Source organism: Sus scrofa, chromosome 17, assembly GCF_000003025.6.
Source record: "Sus scrofa isolate TJ Tabasco breed Duroc chromosome 17, Sscrofa11.1, whole genome shotgun sequence".
Lineage (NCBI taxonomy): Eukaryota > Metazoa > Chordata > Mammalia > Artiodactyla > Suidae > Sus > Sus scrofa.
Genome location: NC_010459.5, coordinates 59,647,256 through 59,667,141, shown reverse-complemented (window position 1 = coordinate 59,667,141; position 19,886 = coordinate 59,647,256). Strand labels below are relative to the sequence as shown.

Sequence of the window (19,886 nt, the reverse complement as noted above, 5' to 3'; positions counted from 1 at the left end):
AAAGTGACAGACACTAAGCACACTAAGACCACCTCGGGCGGGAGCCAGGCGTGGCCCTAAGGGCTCTGCTAATAAATGACTCCTGGAGGCTGGTGTTTTGCTGCCATCACTTTATAGATGAGGAAAGTGAGGCACAGAGAGGTGATGACCTGATACAAGGTCACCCATTTAGGACGTGGTCAGAGCTGGACTGGAACCTGGGCAGTTGCCCCCAGGGTCCAACCCCCATGTCCCACTCTCATGGTGGCACCAGCCTCCAGAGCCACAACACTTATCATAAGAGGACCAGTTAGTTCAGCTCTTCCCGAGTGCCAAGCCCTCTGGGCTTTTCCATAGGCTGTCTCTTGAAATTATCACAACACATCTGTGACGCAATAGGTAATAACTAAAGAAACCCAAGACCTGAGAGGTTACATAACTTGTCCCAGGCAACACAGCCATTTGAGAATAAGCTTGTCCCTGTTCCTGGTGCTGGCCACCAACGAGAAGACAACACAGATGGGCCCTCTTCCTCCCTGGAGCTCATAATTGGGGTGGAGACAAGGAGGAGGAAATGGTACACAAATAATCCTTAGAAGCAAGAACAAATTACAAATGCAAAAGGAATTTAATAGAAGAAGAACAGGGTGTTAGGACAGAAAGCTCACACTGTCTGAGAGAGAGAGTGGAAGTGGGGGACAGAGGAGGGGAGCCCACTCAGAATCCAAGGTGGAGACCCTCTGAAGGCGAAGGTAGCTGATGGAGTGAAAGCTGCAACAAAGACGGCTGACAACCACGTGGGAACAAAGGCTGGGCACCTGTCCTGGAAAGCTCATTCTCCACTCCACTGAGTGGCTGTGACAGACAGTTCTCCGCCTGCCCGCCCTGCCGGGACTCCGCTTGCATCTTGCCACACCCCAGCTTTCTTTTAGGGACCACCCTGCTCATCTCAGTTCACAGGCTTCGACACTGCAGACCCACCTGAGGCACTCAGGCAGGCGTATAACCCGGCTGGCCAATCAGGTTCCTCCATCCTCACTCTCTGATCACTGATTGGTCAGGGCTGGGCACGTGACTCGGGCAAGCTGAAGCCCATCCAGCCCATGCGTTTTATTCACCTTCCGGGGGCTCTCCCTTTTTGCAGAGATGGCTAAGCTGTGGGGAGGTTATGCGTGAGGAACTGCTGAGCGCCACCCTATGGAGACGGCCTGCCAAAGAAAGAGTCCAACACGGAAGGGCAGAGAAGAGGAAGGGGAGAAAGGGACTCCTGTGACATGCCTGACACCCAGGGAGCAGGAGGCCAGGCTTGTTTCCCATTTGCCCTGTAAGTTCCCCTCCCAGGGTCCACCAGTTTGAATTGGGAGATCGGTCACTTGCAACTGGAGCCTGACTGGTCCACCTTTGGGGGTTTGTGCTGGGAAGCAGACCCAGTAAAGGTCACAGGTCACTTCTGCCAAGGTCAGGAATCCCTTCTCTGCAACCAGGGAGGGAAGGAGAAAGGAGCCTGAGCTGCACCTGGGGTGGCGGAGGGGGGTCCTAACAGGAGGGGACTACGGTGGGGGGAGGTGGGCTGCCTCTTCCCTCAGGGGGCAGGAGGGAGGGCCCCTGTCATGCTGCACTCTCTCTGTCCTTCAAAATTCCCCGAGCTTCCTGTGTTGAAGTCCTAACCATGAGTTCCTGAGAATGTGACTTTTTTTGGGGGGTAGGGTCTTTAAGGGGTGATCCGTTCAAATGAGGCCATTCGAGTGGGCCGATGTAGCAGGACTGGACCCAGAGCCAGGTGTGCACAGAGGGAAGGTGAGCGAAGAGACGCAGGGAGAAGACGGCTGTCTGCACGCCGAGGAGGAAGGCCTGGAACAATCCTTGTCCAGCCTCAGAATCCACTCTGCTGGCACCTTGATCTTGGACTTCCAGCCTCCAGAACCAGGAGAGAATCCATTTCTATTCCTTAAGCCACCCAGTCTGTGGTGCTTTGTTACTGCTGCTCCAGAAAACCACTGCAGCCCCAGGAGAGGGGAGGGGATAGAGGAAACTAATGTCCTTGCAGCACGGCCTGTCCCCTGGCCAGGGTGGGGGTGGTGGTACCGAGCCTCTGTGGGAAACAGGGCCTGGGGGGTCTAGAGGAGGTTGCCCCCAGCCCTTGGGCATGGAGGGGGCACAACATGGAATCGACAGGTAGGGGGCAGGACCTGCATCCTGCTGCCTGGACCCCAGCATCCCTGCACATCTCAGGGGCCAAAGGGCTTTTATCTAAAAATCAAGTTTCAGGAGTTCCCTGATGGCCTAGCAGTTAGAGGCTCAGCATTGTCATTTCTGTGGCTCAGGTTTGGTCCCTGGCCCAGGAACTTCCATATACTGCAGGCATGGACAAAAAAAAAAAAAAAATTAAATAATAAAAGTTGGTTTCACCTGATTGTGGTGATTCTATAACTATAATAAAATGTCATGCAACTTAAACCAAAAAAAAAAAAAAAATACATGCACAGTTTGGTGACACTCACCAGGGCCCTGGTTTAGTGACAGTACTGCAGCCAGGGCCGTCTCCCCACGTCCATCAGTGTCCCATGCCAGGTAATTGTCACCACTGCCGGAAGCTGGGGGAAACTCCAGGGACTACTTTTTGCAAGTTCCATGTGAGTTTAAAATTTTAGGAAACATGCAAAAATATAAAAAACAAACTCTGGGCTCCTCTAAGCGGCTCCCACTCGCTTATTAATTACCTTTAGTCATTACTGTCTTAGTAACAGCCCTCTGGTCTTCCTCAGAGCTAGCCTCCTTTGGCCCCTCTGAATGTGAGTTGTGGGGAACCTTCCAGAACACTCATGCAACCCCCCCTCCCCAGGCCCACTAGGAGCCAAGAGAAAAGGCACCAATCCGCTCGCACTTTCCATTCTTTGTGTTTGGGCTCATTTGGGGAGAGAACAGAGCGGGCTTTCTCCTGCTCAGAGCTGCAGCCCCACAGCCAAGCGCCCTCCACGCTGCAGGGACCGGCGCGGGGCTTGCTCTCTGTGAAATGCCTAATTCTAGTTTCTAGCCGTCCTTTGCTCGTGCACCGTGTCCCCTGGCCCGTCTCAATGGCGAGCCTTGTCCACAACGAGCACAAAGACGCCCTTGCCCTGGAGCCAAGAGCAGGGAGGCTGCAGCTGAGATGGGGGTGCCTTCCCCGCTGTGACTGGCCCCATTCTTTCCCCCACACTGGGGGCTGACCCTGGCAGGGAGCATGAACGGCTCAGAACTCCTAAGTGCCTCTCTCCTGGCAAGTGGAGAGTGAGTGTAAATAAACCCTGCGGGAGGAACCGGGAGGGAAGCACCATCCCCGGAAGATAGCATTCTGAAATGACCACGTGAAACTTGGAAGCAGAATCCTTAAGAGGTAGGGACTTCCCTGTCACTTGGGGCATTCAAGCAGGGCAAGAGGCTAACAGAGCAGGAATGCCAAGGAAGGGGTGGGGGGGAGGCAAGTGATGGATGGACAAATGGATGCATGATAGATTGACAGATGATAACTGATAGATAGGTAGATACAGATGATAAAGAGAGAGAGACAGATGATAGATACAGATAATAGGTAGACAGACAGATAGATATGGATGATAGATAGATAGGGACAAACAGATGATAAAGGGATAGAGAGAAGGTAGATATATGATAGATAATAAATAGATGATAGATTAGATAGAGAGATAAGAGAAGGGAGGAAGGGAAGGAGAAAGGAAGGGAGGGGGAGAGAGACAGAAAGAGTGAAAGAAAAGAAAGGAAGGAAGAAAGAGAGAAAGGGAGAGAGAGGGAAAGGACCGTACTTCTTACATGGGAAGGCTCAGCTGCATCTCAGATGCGAGGTGGGGACCCTGACCAATCCTCCCTGGCTCCTCCCACTTCCGGACGGTGGCTGACAGGACCAGAGCCCGCCCCCAAACTGAAGGAGCATCCCTCTGCTGGGACCCCCAACGTGGTCCCGTCCACGCCTCCCCATCGCTGTCTGGGATACCTTCCTTCTTCCGGGCGCTCACACCAAAACCCTCGGGGTCATCCTTGACTTTTCTCTCTTTCTCTCCCCCCACATGTCCTACCCCTTGGCAAATCCCTGCCTCAAAATACACCCAGACTGTAGCCACTTCTCACCACTTCTGGCTCTACCACTGTCCTGGTTTGATTTCCCCAAGAGCAGAGTGGGAGGTGGACTCAGGGCCATTCATCGGGAAGATGGTTCCAAAAAGCAGGTGTGAGGGAGTGGGGAGCAAGAGAGAGGGAAGGAAAAACCAACTCAGGTACACCTTCAAGGTCATGGCTATAGGCAGTGGGATTTGACTCAGCAAGAACTGCCCACCTGTAGGATGGGACCCTGGGACATTTGCCCCAGGCGTCACTTCAGGATCATCCCTTGGCCATTAACTCCTGCAATGTTCTGGCCCCACCTGTGCTGCGTGGGGGAAGGTCGTGGGGCCTGCAGCTGAGGCCTTGCCCGTGGGCTTCTGTTTGAACAACCACCTGGGTGATGGAGGGGAGCAGGTATGAAGCGAAGCCAATTTCCCTGGTGTAAATGCTCCCACCGTGACCCATCTCAAGTACCAACACGAAATACACAGCTTGAGACATTCCTGAAAATGGAAACACAACAATGGAAAATTCCAACACAAGACAGCTTCAGCAGATACCTTGTTGCCCATCATATGGACTGAGTTGGAAGCACAACTGAGGGCAGAGGCAGGCTGGTCCAGGGGCATGTGACGCCTGGCACTACAATCTAACTAAGTGCCCTTCTGCTCCTGCCTTTCCCAGCACCGTCTCATCTCTCCACTGTGGGCAGACCAACGCCCTTCCAAGTGTCTGCTCTGAAAACAAAGGCCAAGTCTCCCCCAGAGCCTCCGTGCCTCCTCAAATCCTAACCCCATCCCCCCAAGCCTCTGGTTCCACTGGCCACGGCACCCCCACCCCCATCAGTCACTGCACATCAGCCTCCTTGGTCGCCAACATCCCAGAGCACAGCTACCACAGGACCTTTGCACTTGCCATCCCCCCTACTGGGAAGGCTGTTTTCCATGGTACCGACTACGTCCTTCACTTCTACCTGTCTCTCGGCATAAGCACTGCTCAGTGGCCCTCTGACCACTCCCTCCCACTCCACTTCCTCCAGCCTGGCGGTGGGGCACTGAAAACTACCTGGCATCACATCATATATCTGTGTATGCTGGCTGCTTCCTCTTGTCCCATGAGACTGTTCACTCTTTGAAGGCAGGGACTTCGCAGTTTTTACTGCTAGATCCCCCGCCCCCCAAACAATGACAAGGATAGACCAGTGCCCAGTAAATACTTATTAATGCCTGGCAACCACGAATTCCAGGGAGAAAGTTCAGACTAATTTCATTCTGAAGACCCCTCCTGGCTCAGAACTCCTGGGTCGCTCTTCAAAAGCAGCCCAGCCCTGGTGCCTCGGGTGGGCTGGCCTTGCCCCAGCACAACGCAAGCACACCCGGACCTCCCCGTCATCGGCTCTCAGGAAAGCAAGGCTTATATCTGCCCCCACAAAGCAGGGGCACAGGGGCACAGATGCAACGGGCGCCCCACCCTCAAATTCAACCCAGACCCAGAGTCCGCCAGCAACAGAGAAACCTCACTGAAAAGCCAGCACCTGCCCAGCAGCTCAGAACAAGGGACCACAGTGTGACTCAGGGGAGGAAGGGGCCACGGGCTCTTCAGACGTCCTGGTGGGAGTGGGCATCCTTATCTATGACAGGTGACAAACCACCCCACAGCTCAGTGGCCTGAAATAATAAGGAGTTCATTGTCCACTTGCTGTGGGCCAGAGGCTTTAGGCTGGGCTCACGGGCTGGACGTGGGGAGGCCGGGCCCACTCCCACAGCTACGCTCGGCTGGGAGCCGGGCCCGGGCTAGGAATACCCTGGACAGCTCCCTCTCCAGCCCTGTGGGCTGGGGCGCCCAGGTCTCGCCACGATGGCCCGCACGACCTTACGTGGCCGGTGACAGGGCTGGACAGAGGCTGCAGGGCTTCCAAGCCCGGGGCCCAGGAGTCACGCTGCGTCACCTCTGCTGCGTTTATTCAGAGCAAGTCTGCGGATGCAAAGGGGCGGGAGGCAGCCTCCCCACCAGAGGAGAGAAGTGATAAAGTCACATGGCACAAGGATGGGGAGGTCAGAGGGAACGAATGTGGCCACCTGTGGAAATAACTTGACTAGTGTTGCCCCCTTTTTATAGGAAGCGGGGGACACAAAGCAGGCAAGTGACTGAGCTGAGGTCACACAGAGTCAGAACTGGAAGCCACACCAGTCTCACCCAGAGGCTTCCCTCTGACCACCCCCTGGAATTCAAGCTCTGACCCTGTCACTGGCCACTGATGTGCCCAGCACAGGTCACTTAGCCTCACTCCACGGGGACAGGGACTCACTCTGCCTGCCCTGTGGGCCGGTGGACAGATGGCTGGCAGGCCAATATCCCCCAGAGCAATGCTAGATAGAGAGGGGTCTGGGGGACACTCAGTCACTCCCAGGGTCCCCTGAGCCTGACCACGCGGGGCAGCATAAGCCTCTATTCGTACGTCAGGGCGATTGCCCGCTTTTCTACCTGATTCCTCAGAGCATCTGCCTCTGACTGTATCCACTGCCCCCTCTCCATCCTCCAAACCTTCCGACCTTCCCCACTGAGGTGCAAAGTCACACACCTGGTGTCGCCTTCACTTCCGCACCGACCCCGCCACTGCCCCCCGGTGTGTGTCCTGTGAACCCTGCCTTCATCCGTTCATCTCTGTTACATCTTCCAGGCCCCGTCCACCTTCTCTCTCTCGGACAACTGCAACACACACACACACACATACACACACACCCATCTGTCCCCAAAGCAGCGGCCAAGTGATCTTGCCCAGTCCCAAATCAATCGGCCACCCTCTCTCCTACAACCTTCAATGGCTCCACGTTGCTCACAGAATAAAGACCCAAATCCTTCACGGGGTCTTCGACTCTCCACACAGGCTGGCCTCTGCCATCTCCCCGCCCCTACCACCCCCCCACCCCACCCCCGTGCCCGGTTGGCCCCTGCTCAAACACAACACCCCCCCCACCCCAGGGCCACCACACATGCTGTTCCCTCTGCCTGGAACAGTCATGACCTTCGCCACCACCCGCCCTCCATCACGCTTCATCTGGGTCATCCCCGCTCTTTCAGATTTCATGTCTACACCTCAAGACCTAATTAAAGAGAAAAAAAACCAAGGCAGAGAACAGTGGGGGATGGGGAGGGAGTGCTTCCTTCTGAAATCAAACAGGAGGAGGAAGAGAAGGCAGAGACGCGTTCAGAAAGCATCTCAGAAACAAGACACAGTGGCGGCGGAGGCCAGGAGGTGGCTGGGGGCGCAGGCTGGGGGGCCAGCTTGCACGAAGGATGAAGACCATCAGCGCTCACGGGACACGCGCAGGCAGAGGCCCTGGCCAGACCGCGTCACTTCATCCCGGCCATGACCACAAGGTGTGGAGACTCTTTCATCTTCCCATTTGACAGAAGAGGAGACTGAGGCCCAAAGAAGGGAAACAGACAGCTGGCAAGTAATAGAACAGAGTCCCGATTACACCAACCACCTGACACCGCTTCAGCCTGTCACCTGCCACCACAGAGAGGTCTCCACCTCTGCGTGTGCTGCTTTCCCACCTTCAAAAAACCTGTTTTTAATTTATTTTATTTTATTTCAGCCCCACCCATAGTATATGGAAGTTCCCGGGCCAGGGATCAAATCTGAGCTGTAGATGTGACCCAGGTACAATCAGCAGGGCTGGGCTTCTAGCCTGGCTGCAAGGCCAGCTCAGAGACACAGTGGCTCCAAGGTCCCGACTGTGACCGCCTGTGGCTTTTATAAAGGATGAGGCTGGGTGACAGCAGGGCACACACACATACACACATATGCACACACACGCACACATACCATGACTCACTCATCCCCTGCTCCAGCCACCTGCTGACTTCAGCCCGTAAACTCCCCAAGCTCCTTTCTGCCCCCTGGCTTTTGCACGGCTGTTCTCTGCCAACACACCTTTCCCCCCCACTCAGCCTGGTTCATGCCATCCACCTTTTGGGCCTCAACTCACGGCCCCAGACACCTTGCCTCAGTGCCTGCAGCCAACCAGCCCCTTCACAGCCCCAGACATCCCCTTCTGCCTCCCCCGAGAGGGGCTGGCATCAGAGCCCATGCCCCTGAGACAACCCCTGGGGCAGGGCCTCCACCACAGCCACAGCCACACGGGATCAGAGCCACATCTGTGACCTCTATCACAGCTCACAGCCATGCCGGATCCTTAACCCACTGAGCGAGGCCAGGGATCGAACCCGCGTCCTCAAGGATATGAGTTGAGTTCATTACTGCTGAGCCACGATGGGAACTCCAACTCACCTTTTTTCCACCCAGGCTCCCACACACCCCCTCCAACCAGCACTGGCTCCTGGGACCTCGCCCTGGGCCCTATTAACTGGGCCCCCGCAGCCTCTGGACCAAAGAGCTCACCAAGCAAGATGTAGCCATCAGCTCCGCCCGGGTCAGAAAAAGGAAACAGAAAAACGAAAGTGATTGGAATCTCTATTTCCTATGAGCAAACAGCTGCTCTGTGCTAATATCCTCCTGGAATAAACGGTTATTAGTTAATTTAAAAAACCACAGAAACCAATTATTAACAAATTTGTAGGCTTATTTTTAGCCACGAGAATTACTGATCAGTTGCCCTCTCTGCCTGTTCATCTGCTCCAGGAATTTCCAACAGGGCAAGGCCATGTAACCTAACCAGTATGCTTCGCTGGTGTTGCCTATTTGGGGAGTTTTTCCCCACAATTTTACTTTTTCTTATGGGTATGTGGGAAAAGGAACAAGAAAGCGTTGCTGGGGGTCATGGACTTAAAGTAAAACCAGTGATTCCTTTGCATCCACTGTGAGAAAAAGTCTGTTCTGGAGCTGAAGACAGAAAGTGGACAAGACCTATCTTTATAGAGGAAAAAGATACAAATATGTTTAACAGAAAGTGGAAAGAGCTGGAAAAATACGAGAGGAAAGTCATCCCATTAAAATATCAAGGCTGGCGTTCCCTGCTGGCCTAGCAGTCAAGGACCCAGCATTGCCACTGCCGTGGCGTGGGTTCTATCCCTGGCCCAGGAACTTCCGCATGCTGCAGGCATGGCCCAGAAATCAAATAAGATGTCAACACTATTTGCAACAAGGATCTTAAGGAAAAGACAGGTACCATCAGATTCCAGGGGAGACACACAGAGCCCTCATACCTTCCACCCAGAGCCCCTGTCCAGGAGAAAATAGGGCTTAGTTTGTTCCATGTTGGGTGTTAGTAAAAGTTCCCCGTTACCCTTCCCACTGAAAAGATGAGATAAATTAATAAATTATCCCCAAATCTTTCGTTATTTGACATTAAGGTGGAAGCAGCTCGTTGCAAGAGTTGAGGGGGAAAGGAGTGGAAGGACAGGTGGCTGTCAGCCTCACCAGCCACACGCCCACCGTCCCGAGCCCAAAGCCAACATCAAGGAGCCCGGGGACTGCAGTCAGCTCAGGGCGGCCACAGCCTCATGTCCCAGCTTTGTCCTTGACCTCTGACTTGGGTCAACTATACCACCCCTGCATTCTGGCTTCCCCAGCTCAGCTCCCCGACTAGGAAGAGGAGCCCCCAGGGCACCAGCCACCCCTCGAACCAGCTTCAGAGCTATGCAGGGGTAGGGTGGGAGAGTGCTACAGGGCTGCCCGATTTCCCCCAGCAGGAGTGACCTCAGGCCAGAAGGGACCTTTCTTTCAATATCACAAGGCACCAATGGGAACCATGGACTTCTGGGAGCCTCAAACTGAAGCAGGACTGCCCACTGCCATCAGCCGAAATGTTCAGAGGCCCCCAAGAGGCCATAATGACAGGCGGGGGCGCACATCAGCTCCTGGGGACTGGGGTCTCCCTGGGTTCCAGGCACCTTGCTAAACGTTTTACAGAAACCAGCCCCTCAAATCCTCCCACCACCCTTCCAGGCAGGGACATTGTTCGGTCGGCGGGAACCACGGGTCAGAGATGTTCAGCGGAGCCAGAAAAGCCTGCAGATTCAGGTGACACCAAAGAGTCCATGCACCTGCCAGCTCCCCTCAAGATCTTGTCTGTTGGCCTCCCACGGTCAAGGCCTCACCATGGTAGAGGCAGCAGGAGATTCTAGTGTGAATGTGACCAAGCCCCTCACCCCCAGGAGCTTGGTCTATGAAGGGAAAAAAGCCTTGACCATAAACTGGCCATGTACCCACTCTAATAGAACTGGGCAGAAACGAGGGCCCCAGACCTAACAGTCTCCGTGCATGTCCCCCACAGCCATGGGACACCATCACTGGGTCCAGGAGGATGAGGAGCCACGCGGAGAAGAGCCACCTGGCTGAGCCCAGCCTAGATGGCAGACCTGCCCACCTGCAGAGAGCAGAGGAGAGGGCGCTCGGGGCGGTGGCATGGGGGTCCAGAAGCCGCCTTTGCAGCAGCAGAGGACAAACTGGATGCCACACAGAAGGAGGCCCATGCGGGAGGCCTGGTACTTATCATATACGCGTGCTGTCTCTTCACTGGTCCAAGTGGTATAAGCCGCCAGCTTCCGGGACAGGTAGTACGTCTTCACATCACCCCACGCCATGCTCCCTACGAAGCCAAGATGATGACATAGGACCGCACTCCCCCCTTTTGCCGAAATCCACAGCCGCACCCATGTCTCCTCAATGGAGAACCACTGCTGCTTTATCGGTATTGTAAGCCCATCTTCTTTTGCTGACAAATATACCTGATTGAAAGGAGGACCACATGCCACCATGGAGAATTTATCCTGGTCACCTGGGATTTGACAGGAAATCAAGAAGGTGGCCGGCGCCCCGTGGACCCCACAGAGCTGCTCAGCTGAGACGGCCCTGATGCTGGCCAGCTCTGCACCGAGGACCCTGCTGACAAATTGGGGCCAAGGTCAGCAGTGACGTGACTCATGTGACTGCGGAAACAGTCACCCCACAGTTAATGTTTTCCTGCCAAAGGGAAGCAGAAAGATCATTTTTGGCAGATCTTCCTGACTTTATTTAAATCCCCTGAGCGAGCAATTACAAGGCAAAAATTCTGTCTGCACATGGATACAAACTTCCAAGAAGAGAGACCGATAAATTAAGTAATGACAATACAACTCATTAGTAAGAGTGTTAAGACCAAAGGCAACTTTAACAAAGTGTCACATTTTAAACAACTGCATAGCAATGTGTAATAAATATATTTCTTAAGTCTATAGCCACAGCTCCCACCCGCCACTCGGATCCTGGCAAATTCATTCTCTGACTGCTGACGCATCCATGTCAAAGTCTACTTATGTCGTGCCCACGAGACAAGTACGTTGCCAAGCTACCCATCCAAACGACTCCCTTTAGCAAACAGGGACACCCGCCCCAACCCATTAAAGGTGGACCTTCAGCAGCTCTGCCCACCGCTGATTCTCTGCCATCACCTTGTCTGACTTTCAAGAAATAAATCTTGTCCTAGTGGCCATTCTAGTTAAATGAACTGGGAAATTGAGCTGTGCCTGTGTGTTTACACAATTACAGATATGTATGCCTGTATGGGATAGATTGCTTGAACCAGGAGTGGGATAAACACGTGTTATCTGTTTCATCTAAAGCACAGACAGCTTTCCTGTAAGATGCTTAACAAAGCCAGTTAAGGATGGGCTGTGCAGAGTGGGTGGGGCAGCCAGGATGAGCATGCAGAGTGAATGGGTGGGGCACACAGAATGGGTGGGGCATAAAGGTTGGAGGGGTCAGACTGGGTGGGGGCACATAGGGTGGGCGGGGCAAAGAGAGCAGGACATACAAGGTGGGTGGGGCATACAGAGTAGGCGGGGCAGAGTGGGTGGGACATAAAGAGTGGGTGGGTCAGTGGGTGGGGCTATGGCGTGGGTGGAGCTTACAGAGTGGGTGGGCATAAAGGGTGGGTGGGGCAGGGTGGGGGGGCATACGGAGTGGGCCAGGCATCAGACTCACCTGGATTCAAACTCCCCTTCACATGTGCCCGGGCCCTCTGGCCCTCTGACGCTCCCTCGAGGATTTGGAAGAAGAGTCACTAAAAGGAAGTAAGATGCCCCAGGCATAACGCAGCGCTGACAACAAGCTCCTTTTCACTCCATCCACTGATAATTTACCAAACTGTTAGCTATGTGAGGGTCAGTCCTGCTCTCGGGATAAATGGTATTAAATAATGTGACGTTCAGGTTCAAGTCACACGTCCTAGTCCAAACTTTAATTTCATGGTAAAAAAATATTTTAAGTATAAAAAGTGGTCCCTGAGACCAACTGCGTGAGATCACCAAGGGTGTCCTGCCGGCCACACGTACCCGCCAGAGGTGCTTGGCTTGGTCAAGCGCTTTGTTTTTAAGTGCGGAGGACAGCAGGTGACTCCCTGCTGTCATTCTTCTTCCCCAGTTCTTTCAGACTGGTTAGGAGTGGCCGTGAGCATACCCAAAACAACCAAAAAAAAACCCAACCAAGCAAACCCCCCACTTCGAGGCCCCTGCATTTGGGACTGACACCCTCTGGCCAAGGACACATAGGCAGATGTCACTGGGTGGAGCTCCCAGGAAAGCAAGCTCAGAACTCAGCAGCTGGATCCCCCGCACCCGTCACCACCCCCTTCTTCCTGCCTAGAAAGTGCACTGGTTGCTGGAGCTGCAGCAGCCACCTTGTCCCCTTACGCCTGCAAGGAAACGGCAGCGTCACCAGGGTGCTGTCCACGCTTCTGGTGAAAGTAAAGTAACCAGTGCTTTTCAGGTTTTCGACTACATGCAGCCAAATCAGTCCCTACGTGACAAACCTGCCAATATTTTAAAATCACATTTCACATAAAAATCTGGATTTCCAGCATCTCTCTTAAAAGAAGGGTGATCTGCCCCCCACACACAGCATCTACTTCCTGCTGGCAACGACAGCTCCGTGCAAGGTCCCCCTCCCAGACTTGGCCATGTTCAAGGCTCCCAGCCCCTGTAGACACTGCAGTTGAGGGCCTGGGTCAAACCATGTTACAGTACATGGAACAGATTCCAGCTCTCCAATTCAATAATAAGAATTCTCAGACCCGCTGATAAACATTATTTATATTCAAATTGTTTCCTTTTGCCTGTTCCTTGACATATGCCATCCACGCCATAAAGGAGGCTCTGGTTGAAGCATAGGTGAAGGGCCTGGAACATTCCCAGCCTCCATACCCACAGGCTGCCACGGGTGGTCCGGCCACGCCACAGGTCTAGTGTTAAAATGACTCACCTTTGAGACAGGCTCCCTAAGAGCTCACAAACTCATAAAGTGACACACACACACACACACATTCAAATCCTCTTTCGAGACCGCCAATGTGCTCTTTAATACCTTAGAGAAGGTGGGAAGACTCTAGAAGAAATGTAGTCAGGGGTGAGGCAGGACTGGGGGCCAAGGGGCAGCGTCTGATGGATGGAGAATGGATGGACGGACCCGGAGTTGGGGTAGGTCAGGGAGGAAGGCTGTGGGGACAGAATGTTGCTTATGAGAAAGTACCAGTGAGGTCGGGAGCCAAGGGCTGTGTGGGAAGAGGTGGGGAGAGCCACCCTGTCCACACAGCAGGCTGCGGCAGCTGCCCTCTGGGTAGACCAGAGTCAGAATCAGAACCAGAACCCTCCTCCTCCTCTCGCCACCGTTCCTGAGAACAGACCCCTGGCTGGCACCATTCTGAGATACCGAGGGGTCTGGTTCCCCAAGTCCTCGCTGGGCTCCAGCCAGGTCCACACAGCACTAACCCACATTTCACAGGTGGAGGCAGTGAAGCCCAGAGAAGCTGACCCACTTGGCCCTGGCCCAAACCAGTTGGAGGAGGGGCTGCAGGTCAAAGAGGTGGCGCCAAGAAGAAGCAAAAATGAAATTTAAAAAGCACGAGCAAAGCGACTCAGGACTCCAGAAAGGACAGTTGGAGGAACAAAGCCAGGAAGAACCACGCCAAGGAGAAAGCAGGCTGGTGACTGCCTCGTCACCCCCCTGCGCAGGGTCACCCTTCAATGGTTCAGGCACGGGGATGGCCAAGCCTGGAGTCTGGGCTGGGGCTGAGTCTGTGTGCCTGTCTGCCACTCAGGAGTGGAGGGGCTGCTCCGATCCGCTCCTCCCTCCCTGGGCCGTGAGCACAGGTGGCCCTGCCCCTGCAGAAAGTCGTGGCTGCAGCCTCCTTCACCCTGACCTCCCAGCCGCTCCCGGGATGTCGTGGAGCTGCTTTATCCACAGAGGCCCCGTCCAGCTGCCTGGCCAGCCCCAGGCCTCACTGGCTAAGATGCTGTGCTTGGTGGCTGGCTCCACGGATGCTTCCTGAGGCCTCCGGTGGACCAAGTCTGTGCTGGGCTCTTAGCCTAGGGGGATGGGGGTAGGGCACAGCAGTCCACTGAGAAGGGCACCAGAGTCCCAGGTGGTGTCAGATACCGTGAGCAGATCGGGAGGCAGGGAAGCTGCTTCGTCTCATCAGGTGAACACGGATGGCCTCCGAGGAGGTAACATCAGCCTTGGACCTGAGCAGGGGTCAAGCAGGACACAGGTCTGGAGCTCAGGGGCCAGACAGGTCAAGGCAGGACCCCCATGAACACACCCCCCCACAGATGTTGTCTACAGAGACTGAGACCATGGCTGAGGACAGGCTCAATGGCTCCCCTGGTGTGGTCACCTGACCAGCTCCATCAGCATCCCGTGGTCACTTGTTAGACCCACACAGGACGGGCACCCACCACAGACAGGCTGAATCAGAAACGTTGGATGGGGGGGTTAACGAGCCTTCCCGGTGACTGTGATACACGTGGAATGAAAGAGCTGCATCAGTGGTTCTCTGGGGAGATTCTGCCCCCAGGGGACACTTGGCAACATCAATGGTCACAACTGGGGGCTGGAGTGCTACTGTTGTCTGGGGGACAGAGGCCAGGGATGTGGCCATACACCCTCCAGGGAACAGGATGGCCCCGAGACAGAGAAGGATCCCGTTGCAAATGTCAGCGGTGCCGAGGCTGAGAAACCCGGGCTAGATCAAAGGGTCCCCCGTCTACTTACACAGCAGAACCTTTAAAAAGACAAATTGCAAGCCCCCAAGGAAACATTCTAAAGAGGTGTCTCCGGTGACTCCTGGCTCTGTTTCTGGTCCAGAGCAGAACCTGTCCCACAGCCAGAGAGCTAATGGAACAAGAGGAAGCAAAATGCCTTGCGAGTATGAACTCCTTGGGGATGCGATCCCGAGTTATCTTTTTTGGGGGGGCCACACCCACAGCATGCTGAAGTTCCCGGGCCAGGGATCAAACCCAAACCACAGCAGTGACAATGCCGAATCCTTAAGCCACCAGGGACTCTCCGAGTGATCTTTTAAAAATTTTAAGTTTTGGGGAGAATCCTAACCATGCATGTGTGGACAGAGTAAGGATTTGCTGGGAGGAATCCTGTTAAACAGCAGCAGAGGGAACCATGAGCAGAGCGATGACGAGGAGAGAGCAGCAGGGCTGGCCCTTGGGGAAAGTCCTTCAACCCTGCCATGCAGTCCATGGTCGCAGATGTGGCTGCTGAGAGACTTAATACACTAATAAGGCCATGAAAAAGATGCTCACGCTCAGCAGCAAAGGGCCACAAATTAACACAACGAGACACCCCATCACCCTTTGTGCAAGAGAACTCCAGATTGATGACCTCAGGTGTGGGCAAGGCTTTGGAGCGAGGGTGCTCTCAGATTCTGGCGTGTCAACAAACAGTACCTGCTCCAGGAGGGCACAAGATCAGAAAAATTCTAAATGCGAGGCTCCTCTGACCCAGACATGCCCTACAGGAAATTCACACAGGAGCACAAGAAGCCTTTGTCTGGGATGACCACCACTAGGTGGGTTGGGATGGTAAAACCTGGAAACACAAATATCTAATAGCTCAACTGTGAAAGTAGATTCCTTCAGATACTCTGCAGTTACTAAGAAAGGGAGACAGAGAAATACCCCTCGGCCCCAGTATGAATAGAAGCCCAAACTGAAGAACCTTTCATGCAGTGTGTTACAGCATGCGTTTTCTTAAATGGCTTTTCCCAAGAACCTGTGGATAGAAATATACAGGGAGGGAGTTCCTGTTGTGGCCCAGTGGTTACAAACCCACCAGTACCCATGAGGATGCAGGTTCAATCCCTGGCCTCACTCAGTGGGTTAAGGATCTGGTGTTGCCGTGAGCTGTGGCGGAGGTCACAGACTTAGCTCAGATCCCGAGTTGCTGTGAGTGTGGTGTAGGCTGGCAACAGTGGCTCCAATTCGACCTCTAGCCTGGGAACTTCCATATGCTGTGGGTGCAGCGTTAAAGAAAAAAGAGCAAAAAAAACCCCAAAACAAATAGGGAGAGGCCCAGCGGCCCCACCAAACTCATCACAGAGGTAACCTCCAGGGAGTGAGAGAAAAGAAAGTCGCCGCTTCCTTTGCCCACAACGTTCTGAGTTTTTTTATTGCCGGAATATTGATGCCTTAAACATGCATTTTGTGAGGGAAGGGAGTAAACGTACTTTGGGGCTGTTTTATCGAAGCCATAGACTCGAGACAGGAGGTGGTGACTCTGCACCAGATTCCTGCACAGCTGGCACCCCAGCTTCTCATTTCAGGAGCAGCTCTTTAGAGCAGCAGGCAAACGAATGGGAGCAGACCTACGGGGACAGCAAGCTGAAGGACAGGGACTTAGGCTGGCACGGTAACTAACGGACAAGATCGGATTCTCCAAAACCCCCAGGTAATGGGCACCATGAGAAGATCTCATCAAGAATGACTAGGAGCAGACCTTCTCGAGCCATTTGGAAAAGAATTTTTAAATGCCCAAACAGAAGCATGCACTGCCTTGTAAAGAAGTGAGTCCCCCATCGAAAGAGGTATGCAAGCACTCACCAACCCAACCGAGCAAGGCAGTTGTAGAAAATGCTCCCCTAACCCACCCTTCCCGCTTCAAGCTCCCAGGTTGCTTCCAACTTGATTCTAATTCCCTTCCCACCAGAACTCCTCCGCTTGACACAATCCTTAAATACTTCATTGATTGATGCTTTTTAGTAAGGTTCTACCACTCCCTGAATTATATATACTGGAGACTTCACCTCAGGCACCTGCTCTCTGGGTCCCATTTTGAGCATCTGAACCAGAGCCTAACTCAGGCTTCCGTCCTCCCATGCACCACTTAATCATGGCCATCCAAGCCCATCTACCTCTCGCAGGTGGACCGGCACCAGCCACCTGCCAAGCCCTCTGTTCCCGCCCACAGAGACATCAACTCACAGACAGCCAAAAAGCCAAATCCTCCATAATTCCCGTTTCAAGTTTGCTTCCTTTTTCCTGCCAGGGAGACAAAAGGAGCTGAGAAGGATTCTCTCGTGTGACGAGCCACTCAACGTCCATAATTGGAACAATCATGGAAGTGCATCTCCAACACAGGGAAAACCAATCCATCATGGAGTGCTGAAGGCTTAATCCCCCATTTCTAATAAAAGGATTAATTAAAGCCTGAAGGATCTGCTTTATGGCAGCCTCCGCTTGAAACTCCAAGGAAATTAACTTGCCCTCCCAGATATATATTAAAAAAAAAAAAAAAAAAAAAAAAAAAAAAAGCCAGGGATTTCCTCCAGCTGGTACCTTACTTTGACCAAGGGACACTGTGTCAATAGTCCTAACAAAGAAATCTCACAAGCCTTGCCTGGGTTTATTGTTTAAAATTTCAGATCGGGCCCTGGCGCCCACAGAGCTGCCTTTAACGGGTCTTTCCCTGCAGTTAAATAGCGAAGCTCCCCTGTGTTCCAGGAAGTAAAGGAGTCCCTCCCCACAAAGCCGGACCACCCCAGCCCCAGGGGGCATCTGGAGTTTGAAGCCCACCCTTTAACCGTCATCAAGTCCCAACGCGGGGGGGTCGGTGCCTTGCCCTGCGAGAGAATGAGTCCGCAAAGGAAGGATGGTAAGAGCAACTTATGGTCAAAGCAGAACCTGGGAAGAAGGGGCCCTGTGCTTCTCTGCCCTAGGAATGGAGTCCGGTGGCTTGAGACCAAAACACCAGCTTTGATTCTTTTTTTGAATCCTACATTTCAGAAGCTCAGACTTCTCCCTGTGAAGTGAAAATTGCCTTCTGGTGGAGAAAGGTTTTAATGATCACTTTGCTTCCTGCGTCTCCATGGTGACTGGGCGCACAGCCCACCCCCTCTTGCTTTATTAGGCCTTTCTTCCTCTCTGGAAAGTAATCAATCAAGCCATATAGACGCCTTTGTGACCGGATTTATCACCTAAACAATCGACGCTGCCGTGGGGGTGGGGGAGTGGATGAAGTCCATAGCATTTAATGAAACCCGGCTCCGTCCTGGCGCACGCCCTGCATCTCCCCGTGGCAGTTCTGCTAGCACACCTGTCCCGGGAGGCGGGCGGGCGCGCCCAGGTGAGCCAGGCCGGCCGAGTCGGGCGGCCCGCGGAAGCCCCTCTGCGCGGTGGCCGCAGGAACGCTGCCCTGCCGGTGCGGGGACGCCCCAGCCGGGCCGCCCGGGCCACCGAGCCGGGGCCGGTGGGAGGGAGGCAGAGCTGGGAGCCAGCCCTGGCGGAGGCGGCCGCAGGTCTGACTCTTGTCCTCCAGCGGGTCAGCACCCAAAGGAGGGAAGCCCCTCGAAGGGGACAGCAGAGCCCGCACGGAGGGCAGATGGAGAGCCTCGGCTCTGCCCGGGGAACCGGTTCTTCCCCGGACAAAGGGCTCCGCCGCCTTCCTGGGAGCCTGAGCGCCCGGGTCCTGCCGCGGCTCCCCAAATGCGGACCCGGGCGCGGAGCAGCCCCGGGGACGTGCGCCCCGCGCCCCCTACCCCGGCCTTCCCCTCTCGCCCGGCCGCCCCCGCCCGCCCGGTTACCTGGGTTCTCCCTGGCGTCAGCAGAGGAGGTGGCCGAGGAGTCGGTGAGGACGCTGGGGTCACTCTGCGAGCGGCCCCGCGACACGAGGCAGCCGCTCCCGTCCTCGGACGCGGCCATGGGCCCGGCCGGCGAGGGGGCAAGTTGGAGGGAGCCGCGTGGAATCAGAGCATCCGAGGCGGCCAAGGTCACTGGCGAGAGGGCTGGAGGGGTCGTCGTTTTAAAAAGGAAAATCAAAAAGCACAGGAAAAGGGAAGGAGCCGGAGGACGAGGCCGGGGCTGGCTTCAGGGCGCTGAGACAATAGCCTCGCGGCTGCAGCCAGGCACATCCCGGCGTGCGCGGCCTCGCTCTGTTATTTATTCGTGTTTATTCCCATTCTTCAGTCTATATTCCAGGAAAAAAAAAAGTTGAACCAGGAAATAAAAACTTTTTCTTGGCAGTGTTTATTGCATGCTTGGGGCAGGGGGTGATGTCTAGGAATTTCTGGGGGCGCTCCCTCCCCCACCCCACCCCCCACCCCCCGGGAAAAAAGGAAAAAAGAAGAATCTTTGCTCTTGCAATTGCTTTAATCTGAAAGCTGTTCTTGGAGCATCTGTTGGAAAACATTAGGATTCTCCCATCATGCCGCGCGAGAGGAGCCTGACGTCACGAGAGAGGGGAGTGAGAGCCAGCGTGGTGATGGGGAGGGGGTCTCAAATACCTGAACTGCGCGCTGCCCGCCCTAAGAGAGGTGGGGGGGCTGAATCCTGAGTAACGAACCGCCCCCCCCCCACCGCAGTCGCCTCGCTCTAGAAGCTCTAGAGATGAGAATCCCACATCGCACTGCCTCCCCCCTCCCCGGCTGGAGGGGAGGAGACCCTGAGGGTGCCTCCCTTGGGGGCAGGGCCTGGGCTCAGCAGCTCAGGGCAGCGGTTCCCGGCCCTTCCTCTCTTGGGGGCTTGGAGGCCAGTGGGTCCTGCAGCCCGGACTCCACCTGGGATGGGGGTGGGGCCCTCCGGAG

At 54.6% G+C, this 19,886-nt stretch overlaps 1 protein-coding gene across 1 annotated transcript in view; it reads right to left on the bottom strand.

Annotated features, from left to right (window-relative positions):
- PHACTR3 (phosphatase and actin regulator 3) overlaps positions 1-19,567 on the bottom strand; it is a 216,485-nt gene extending 196,918 nt beyond the window's left edge. Inside the window, exon 1 of the mRNA XM_005673064.3 lies at positions 18,888-19,567. Within this exon, the coding sequence (XP_005673121.1) occupies positions 18,888-19,005 (118 nt within the window). The 5' untranslated portion in view covers positions 19,006-19,567. The remainder of the gene's footprint in view (positions 1-18,887) is intronic.